The sequence below is a fragment of the Aethalodelphis obliquidens genome, unplaced genomic scaffold (genome assembly GCF_003676395.1).
Source record: "Aethalodelphis obliquidens isolate GAN/ISIS:26980383/991018 unplaced genomic scaffold, ASM367639v1 scaffold86, whole genome shotgun sequence".
Classification (NCBI taxonomy): Eukaryota; Metazoa; Chordata; class Mammalia; order Artiodactyla; family Delphinidae; genus Aethalodelphis; species Aethalodelphis obliquidens.
Window position 1 is genome coordinate 4545029 of NW_020838030.1, and position 8755 is coordinate 4553783.

At 54.8% G+C, this 8755-nt stretch overlaps 1 protein-coding gene and 1 long non-coding RNA gene across 4 annotated transcripts; one reads left to right on the forward strand and one right to left on the reverse strand.

Annotated features, from left to right (window-relative positions):
* Positions 1 to 6: 6 nt before the first annotated feature.
* LOC113613248 (uncharacterized) lies at positions 7 to 8560 on the reverse strand. Of its 3 annotated transcripts, XR_003430134.1 has the most exons (4): positions 8271 to 8560; positions 5154 to 5263; positions 1360 to 5060; positions 7 to 1263 (listed from the first exon to the last, which is right to left on the reverse strand). It is a non-coding gene; the product is annotated as an uncharacterized LOC113613248 (long non-coding RNA). The 3 variants fall into 3 exon arrangements; XR_003430136.1 differs by lacking the exon at positions 5154 to 5263; XR_003430135.1 differs by lacking the exon at positions 5154 to 5263 and having other exon boundaries at positions 8247 to 8560.
* GHRL (ghrelin and obestatin prepropeptide) lies at positions 1562 to 5816 on the forward strand. The gene is made up of 4 exons (XM_027093836.1): positions 1562 to 1672; positions 1896 to 2012; positions 4907 to 5015; positions 5488 to 5816. The coding sequence occupies exons 1-4, from the start codon at positions 1565 to 1567 to the stop codon at positions 5505 to 5507; spliced, it is 354 nt and encodes a 117-aa protein (XP_026949637.1). The 5' UTR covers positions 1562 to 1564; the 3' UTR covers positions 5508 to 5816.
* Positions 8561 to 8755: the final 195 nt, after the last annotated feature.

Below are 8755 nucleotides of genomic sequence, written 5' to 3' on the forward strand. Positions count from 1 at the left end.
CGCACATTAAGAAAGACCAAGCTGAGCAGAGCCATCACCACCACCCAAAAGAAGGGATTGGACACTTGCCTCTTATGTTGCCCTCAGTTTGTATTGGGCTGATTGCATCCCTGTGGGTCCTCTTTACACACTCGTCCATCCCCTGTATTTCTTGGGAGTTGGTAATTGAAACTACAGCATCTATAGACTCAGGTTTGATTTTTTTTGCAAGGTGGAGCATGTGATTCTACCAAGAGTTACAGAAAAGTAAGACACTTCTTATTTGCTTGTTTCTTATTACCAAATGAATATTCAACCTAAGCACTAAAAATAATTACAAAGAAGAAAGAAATTCAATAGCACATGTCCTTCCAGATAGTTGGCTGTCTATATTTGTTGTATTTTTATCGTGTATTTTTTCCATAAAATGGGATCATACTACACATTTTAAAAAAAAAAACAGGACTGGAGTTCAGCCCCTGTTGGAGATGGTCTCTGCCCTGCTTCCCTGCAGTTTCCTCATCTGAAAAATGGGGCTTCCCTCGTGGACGTGTGAGAGTTCCACGAGCCAGCGTCCCATGTGCTCGGGGTCTGTGGGAGCCAGAGCAGCATCCCTCATGGAGAGCAGCGAGCGCAGGGGCAGGACAAGCTCCTGAGTTCGAGTGAGGATACCTCGTTCTATCCCGGGAGGAAGGGAGTGGCAGAAGGGCCAGTAAGCCAAGGCCGCAGAGCAGCAAAGCCAGACCAGACCCAGGGCCACTCTCCTCCCTCCCACCTAAACCAGGGCCAGGCACGCTTGCAGAGAGGAGCAGCAGATGGCCACCTCACGTGGCTGTCCCAGGCCACCCAGCCATCTCTCAGGGCGTTTGCCCACCGCTGTTGATTTCTACCCCGAGGACAACGTGCGTAGTATTTTTAGTTCCCAAGGAATGTCAATCAGCCCCCGGATACTGGGCTGCCCTGAGGTGGGGCTGCTGGTTTAAAACAAACACAGGCTGCCTATATAATGACCAGACAGCCACCAGGCACCACCTCCACCAGGAATCCCAGGTAGGCACTCCGGCCACTCTCTTGTGTGTGGGAGGGTCTGTTTATGGGTTAATTCACCTCCACTGCCGGGCATCCGCAGGCCCACCTGAACTCGGGGAGGTGGCATGACCTGGGGCAGCCTGGTTGCTCAGAGCTGGGCTTGGGAGCCACCCCAGGGCCCCCATGTCTCCTGGGACCTTGCCAGGTCAGCTTCCTCAAACATCCTCGAGAAACTTGGCACAAGGTCCTCGGGGCCTGGGATAAAGAACATGGGGAGTCCCACTGCCAAGCATTCTGCCCCCAGATGAACAGTCTTGGAAAAGAGCACCCACATCCTTCCATCGGTCCTACCTGGGGGAGGCGGGCAGAGAGGGCGCTAAGAGCCGCTCTACTCAGCAATCATGGCCCCAGGTCCAGGTCAGAGCCCTTCAGCCTGTCTGCTGGGCTCAGAGGCACAGGGAGGGAAGCGGGGGGAAAAGAGGGGATGGAATGGGGGCGCATGCTGCCCAGAGATGCTCTCTCCGCCAGGCCCATCTGTCCCCAGCCGGCCGAGGCCATGCCCTCCCCAGGGACCGTCTGCAGCCTGCTGCTCTTCAGTGTGCTCTGGGTGGACTTGGCCATGGCGGGCTCCAGCTTCCTGAGCCCCGAACACCAGAAAGTGCAGGTGAGACGTCCCCCCACGAGGCCTGCGCTCTGACTGGGGAATCTGACTGCAGCCCTGCCGTGAGCTGCGTGAGCTGGGCAGTGGCTCACCCTCTCTGCGCTTCAGCCTTCTTCTCCCAGAGCACAAAGGAGGACTCTGGGTCTGACCATGGGCCCACACCTCACTCTGCTTCTGGAAGGACAGGGAGGCTTAGGGCCCTAAGGAGAACACCTCCTCTTTCCAGCAGAGAAAGGAATCTAAGAAGCCGTCAGCCAAACCAAAGCCCCGGGCCCTGGAAGGCTGGCTTGACGCAGACGTCAGAAGTCAGGCGGAAGGCACAGGGGACGAGCTGGAAATCCAGGTGGGTCCCTCTGCAGCTTTATGCTTTCTGCAGTGGAGGGGATGGGGCGGGGGAGGCCGTGGAGAGGCGGCCATCCACAGGGACTCACTTACCAGCCACTCAAGGAACATTAAACAGCACAAAAACAGTGGACTCTGCACCACTGGGCTCTGTTGAGATGGGCTTTGCCGATCAACAGGCAAACATCTAAGCAACTTTGCTGTATTAGGATGAGCCTCAAGCAGAGGGGAGAGGGGGCACCAGCAGATGCCAGGTGATCTCAGAGGGGAGCCAGCAAACAGACACTCAGGAAGGAAGAGCTGGTCACAGACTGGAGGCGTTTCCTGCAGAAAACTTTCTGATCGACTCAGGGGCCCCTTGGACCTTACCTTACCCAATCTTACCAGGCGGCGGCCTGGACAGGTGAGCGGTGAGCCCAGCTCTCACCAAACCCCACCTGTAGACGAGGATGGGGCTCATCAGGCTTGCTTGAGCTTTGATGAGTAGTTCACGGGGTAGGGGAGCCGTTTAGAGACAAACGAAGGACTAGGAGAGAGAAAGCGTGAAGGCGTTTTATAGTTACCCCTGCCAGGCAGCCGCGGTCCGGGGAATGGTTCTGACAAGAGTTTAGGTGAGGACAGATCCCCGCACGCAGGGAAACCAGAATCCCCGGGTGGTGCCTAGTAACTACTGCTAGTAACTGCGGTCTCACTCTCCGGCTGCTTTATCCTCCTGCTTCGCACTTAACCTCTACAACCGCCTGTGAAGTCAGTGGGGCTGGTTTCTGTGCCCTCATTTAGAGATGAGGAACCGAGGCTCAGCCCAGGGAGCTCACTGGGCTGAGGGGCCGCAGCCCTGCATGGGGAAGAAGTGGGACCCACAGTCTGGGGGACTCCAGTCCCCAAGCCCTGTGTCCCCATCACCGGTCTGGCAGAGAGCGAGCAGGTGGCCCAGGAAGTCTCCTCTGCCCTGCCTTGGCCTCCCTCCACCTACCCCCAGCCTCTCCTCCCCTCAGGGGTCAAATCCCCAACCCTCGCCCTCTGACCCTCGCCAGGCGCCTCCTCCACCACGTGTGGGACCCCACCCGCCACGTTCCCACTCATCAGCCTGCAAATCCTTAGACTAAAACCAGGGAACTTTCCCGGTGAGACTGCCAGGTCCAGCGGGGCCAGAGACGCCCTAAGTTAGCCCAGGCGGGGAAGAGGTTCCAGTGGCTGATGACTCGCGGCTGGACGTTTCCAGTTTCCACAGAGCAAACGGCAGGCCCTGCCTCCGCTAGAACCAGGAGTCTGAAATGTCGGAGGTGGTGAGACGCCAGAGGCAGGTGGGAGGCCTGTGACACAGGCCGCAGAGCTCTGGCTGTGCCCACCGAACCCCTCCAGGGCCGGGGTCCCACCTCACTCATCCCAGGCCCCTACAGCCCCTCCAAAAGTTTTCCTGAAATCAATCAAGTTTCAGAGCTGGAAGCTTTCGAGGCCAAGTTCCACCCATCCCCCACTGATCACATGAGACACTAAGGCACCTTTTCAAGTTGCTCAAAGCCGCACCCCTATCCAACAGCTGCTGCACCTCCCGTCAGTTGCCCGTCGCCGGTTCCAGGGTGCAAACCAGCCCAGCAGGTCCCCAGCTTGGTGCTCGTGGTGCTGCAAAGTCGGCTGGGGTCATCCAACCACCCGCATGAGCCACAGGGGTGGAGGCGAAATGAGCATTTACTGAAGGGAGGGAACAGAGGGGCCTCAGTTCCCCCAAAATCACTCGTATCATCTCCACTTGCTCCACCTTCACGGTGGAGACAAGAGGTGGAGGTAAATTTTAAAAAGGGGACCAACAGATACCTGTTGTTTTAATAACATCTCTGAGCATCTCTGCTCATCTGTGAAATAGGATCAACAGTGGCTCCTGCCCGGAGGGAAAGGGGCTCAGTCTGGGCCTGACCAGGGCAAGAGCTGCACGCAGGGCAGGGCAGGGGCTCTGGGGCTCAAAGAGGCTCCAGGGCTGGTGGACTCAGGCCTGCAGTCTGGCCCTTGCCTCCACCTCCCTCTGTGGCCCCAGGCAAGTCGGGGCCTCAGCTCCTTCATCTGAAAAATGCGACTGACGTGTCCTGTCTGGAGGGCAAGGAGGCAGGAGGACCAAGGACCGAGGGCTCCCTTTCAGACCCAAGATCCCTGCGTCAACTCATCCAGAATCTCAGTGACCAACAGGGCCAGGCACCCAGGCAGTTACTGGATGAACGGAGCTAGATAGTCTCCGCTCCCCAGGTGAGAAACGATGATGTGGCCGAAAACAGAGCTCCTCCCTATTCACCCAAAACTGAGCTCCAGTAAATCATCTCATAGGCTGCCAAGAAAGCAGGGGAAATGGGGTGCTCTCCCTGTAGAAGGGATGAGACGGAGGCACAGAAGGAAGAACAAACTTGGCTCAGAGCATCGTTCTAGGGAAAGGTCAGCTTCCTGTCCAACTTCCCACAGAACAAGGAGAGGCCTGTGCAAATGAGAGAAAGACCACCTGGGAAGGGAGGAAGGTGGGGGGCAGAGACCATCCCCCAGGCTAGTGCTGTGTACACCAGGGAGAACCCTGCTCCCCAGATCACCCTGCCAGGGCCTGAAGCTCTACCACTGGCCATTCAACCTTATGTCTTCCTAAGCTGCAAGGAGCAGGGAACAGCTTTTATCAGTAACCTTCTCAGAGGTAAGGAAAGAGGGTACAAGGTAAGCCTCCTAAAGATGGTGCGGATGGTAAGACTAGGCCTGGGCAGGAGGGTAACCTGGCTGAGCTGTCCCCTCAGTGGTGCCTGCTGGACCCCAGGCCCCCCCTCTCTCCCTCTCCTGAGAGCCCAGGGCCTCCACTGGGATGGGGCAGGGGGGTGGGGCACGCACGGGAGGGTGTGACCTCTGACAACTCCTGGGTCCTCCTAGTTCAGCGCCCCCTTTGACGTTGGGATCAAGCTGTCAGGGGCTCAGTCCCACCAGCACGGCCAGACCCTGGGGAAGTTTCTTCAGGACGTCCTTTGGGAAGACGCCAGCGGTAAGTCCTTTCTCCAGTTTCCTCGGAGTCCCAATGTGAGTCCGCCTATGGGTGACAAAACAGAAGTTTTCTTCCCCATCCCTGCCTCTCAAAAGAGCTCCTAATTCCTCTTTCCCAAACACAGTCATCCCTCAGTACCTGCGGGGGATTGGTTCCAGGGCCCCCAGCTTTTAGAGGATGTGCCCAAATCACACGGTCCATATTCTGAGGCCAGCGCTCCCCCCATTACAACACACCACCTCCGTCACCTTGGGGAAGAAAAGCCAACTTTGACGGCACTGGCAGAATGGCGGACACAGCACTATTTTTTTGGTGGTTTTTTTTTTTGGCTGTACTGCACGGTATGCGGGATCTTAGTTCCCTAAGCAGGGATCAAACCCGTGCCCCCCGCAGTGGAAGCACGGAGTCTTAACCGCTGGACCCCCAAGGAAGTCCCAGACACAGCACTTTGACTTGACCTCTTGCTTTTCAGAAACCCCAGCCCACAAGTGACCTGAGTCCAGCCACCTCTCCGTTTTCCCACCCTCAGAAGCATTCACCTGGCTTCCAGAACGCTTCCGAGACCACCCCCAGCTCTGAGGGGTAACAGTCTAGGAGGTGAATAAATGCTCAAACTGGATGGTGAAGGTTCAAAATGTTTATTTCAGGAAAGAAGAAAATTTCACATTTCACTGAAAAACACCCCCTGCCCCATTCTTGGTCTATGGTCAAAGGGAAGAGAAAAGAAGAACATGTAGCAACGAGGTGTCAATGCTTAGAAAACCAAATTAGACCCATTTCTACAAGCAGATAAGGCTACTGGGGGAATGGAGGTGGGGGAGAGAAGGTGGACAGAAAGGGGGAAGGAGGGGCGAGACAGAGGAGAAAAAGGAGAAGACAAAGTTCCTTTAAATATCAGAGCTTCCCGATGCAAAGCTGCACAGAGAGCTTATTAACAACCAGCAAGGCCTGTGTGGACAGGAAAACTTCAGGTGACACTATCAGAGCCAATAGCCGTTGCACTGACATCCATGGGCAGAAAAGGATGCTGGGAATGTGAGAGCCTGAGTTTGAAGTTAGATTGAGTGGGCCGCTAACAATGGCTAGAGCCACTGCTGGACACGGCTGACCTAACTCCTCCTCCTTCCTCCTCGTCCACTGAAAAGACCTGGCACAGCAGACGCCACCTCACGTGGCCAAGGCTGGCCATTACCTTGGTTCCTTCACTGATTTGGAACACCAGGTTGATGTCCAAAACCACTTCCAACTCCAGCTCACAGCTGAAGTGAGCCTTGGTCCTTAAGTTCCACAACTGAATTCCAGTGAAGACCCAGTCTTCCTGGGAGGAATGTCACTTATCAGTCACTTGCTCTTTGGTATAAACACGTGAACTGACTTGAGAGCTACTGACGATGGATGCGTGATCACGAGGGGAGGAGCACCGCCCATCCCGACAGGTGCGCACCCATCGGAAACACGCAGGATGCCCCTCTGTGAAGCTGGGGTAACATCCATATTCTGGAGAAACCTCTGTCACAAAGGGCTCCCTCTAGGAGCCAAGTATCTTCTTGAGTGAAATTCTGGCCATCTGGCACTCAAGGCACAGCCCTACAGCACTAACCACTGATCACACTAAGTGGGCACCCCGAAACTCCACCACCATGCCTCACACCATGTGTGAGGAGCCACACATGGTCCACGGAATGTCACATGATCAGAGACCCTCTTAGAAATGCAGAGTCTCAGGCCCCGCCCCCGCCCTAGTAGGTCAGGATCTGCATTTTAACAAGACCCCCAGGCGCATATACAAAGTGGCTTAGAGGCCACGGGGTCCTATTCAGGCAGCAGAGCCAGGTCGGCCCACCTGGCTTAGAGCGGGTGTGGACTCTTACATAACTTAGGAAAATGCAGACTTGGCCAGGGTGCCGTCAACAAAACTGAGAGCGCATGAAAAAGCTGTCCTGTTCCCTCTTTCACTTGTCTCCCCGCCCAACTCTCTAAGCCCCAGCTCTGCTGTCAACTCCATGCCCATGCATTGGGCACACAACACACACACACACACTCTTCCATCTCTCAGGGAACCACACACCCGACTACCTGGCCGCACAGTGACGTAGCTCACCAAGCCCTTGCTTCTGAGAGCATCTGCCTCTAAGTGGTAATCACATTTTGAAAGGATTATCCCCACTAGAGGAATCTAAGGTATTGGAGAGCAGGTGAACTACTTGGGTGGAGGGAGAGAGGAAGCAGAAGTCCACCTCCATGAGCCAGCCACTCGCTCTGATGCAGAGACCCACACGCGCGCCTGGAGCTGAGGCACGTCCCAGCTCTAAAAGCTTAGTAGGGGTGCAACCCTGATCATCACTAGCCAGGCCCACCGTCCTCTTCTCAACACCCAGCGGAGGCACCGAGACTCAAACATGGTCAAAGGGCCCAAGAAACCAGCTCCCGACCTGCTGGAGAAGCAGCCAGACGGGGCTCCGGGGAGGATGGGGGCCAGGCCCTGGGGGGAATGCTGGTCACCTGATGCTCGCCCACAAAGACAAGGCCTTACTCCTTTCTCAAGGGACACACAAGCCTTCTCTCCCACTTGCCTAGGTCATTCACTCCAGAAACAGAGGTTAAGCGCCCACTCTGGTCGGGCTCTCTCACCTGCCCCAGGCAGCATGGTGGGGTGGAAAGCTGAGGCCTTAACGCTCACACCTGAATCTGAACACCAGCTGTCTGGTCCAGCCCACAACACTGAACTTCTCAGGCTCCTCCCATGTAAAACACCCACCCCACCCCAGTCACTATCAAGATTGAACACGGTATGTCCCACGAGGACACCTGCACATAGAAGATATTCAATTATCCTGATAGCCACCATTTACAGCATTCTTGCTGTGCACCAGCACTGTTCTAAATACTTCTTACATGAACTTAACGTAATTTCAGTGAATTTTCACAACAGACACACTTCAGAGGGGGAAAACTGAAGTTCAGAGGAATTTAGTGACTTCCCAAGGTTACATATCAAACACGTTTCCGACTCACCCAGAGCTGTGGGCTCAGGCCCCCACTCCCCCACGTTCGGCTGCTTCTCTACCAATGTCACCCTCTTGCCCTGCTGCTTAGGGTCCTAGGGATTCCTTCTGTTTCTGTTTTTCATTTTCTTTCATAATACACGGGGTCAACTTGGAGTGGGCTGAGGACAATTTCAAGTCAACAACCAGCAGAAATAAAAGTGATCACAGGAAACAGGCAACACACTTGAGAAAACGTAGCATTTCAAACCTGGTCCCACGTCGGCCTTCTTGGACCTGTTCCTGCACGTGTCACTTCCCAATACCACTAACTTCCGGTTCTCTGAAGCAGCTGTATATACCCCTGGGCTGAGAAAGATATTTGCTGCAGAAAAAAAAAACCCTCCTTATAAAAAACTTTATTTTATAATATACCCAGTACATTAGTATAACAGCTCATGTATTTAACTTTTGTTTAATTAATTTATTTGTTTTAATTTTTGGCTGTGTTGGGTCTTCGTTGCTGTGCGTGGGCTTTCTCTAGTTGCGGCGAGCGGGGTCTACTCTTCGTTGCTGTGCGAGGGCTTCTCATTGTCGTGGCTTCTCTTGTTGCAGAGCACGGGCTCTAGGCACACAGGCTTCAGCAGTTGTGGCACTCGGGCTCCATAGTTGTGGCTCGCAGGCTCATTAGTTGTGGAGCACGGGCTTAGTTGCTCCGTGGCATATGGTATCTTCCCAGGCCAGGGATCAAACCCA

Coding starts and splice junctions, on each gene's coding strand:
- GHRL (XM_027093836.1), top strand. CDS start 1,565: ATGCCCTCCCCAGGGACCGTCTGCAGCCTGCTGCTCTTCAGTGTGCTC. Junction 1,673..1,895: donor CCGAACACCAGAAAGTGCAG/GTGAGACGTCCC, acceptor TCCTCTTTCCAG/CAGAGAAAGGAATCTAAGAA. Junction 2,013..4,906: donor GGGACGAGCTGGAAATCCAG/GTGGGTCCCTCT, acceptor GGGTCCTCCTAG/TTCAGCGCCCCCTTTGACGT.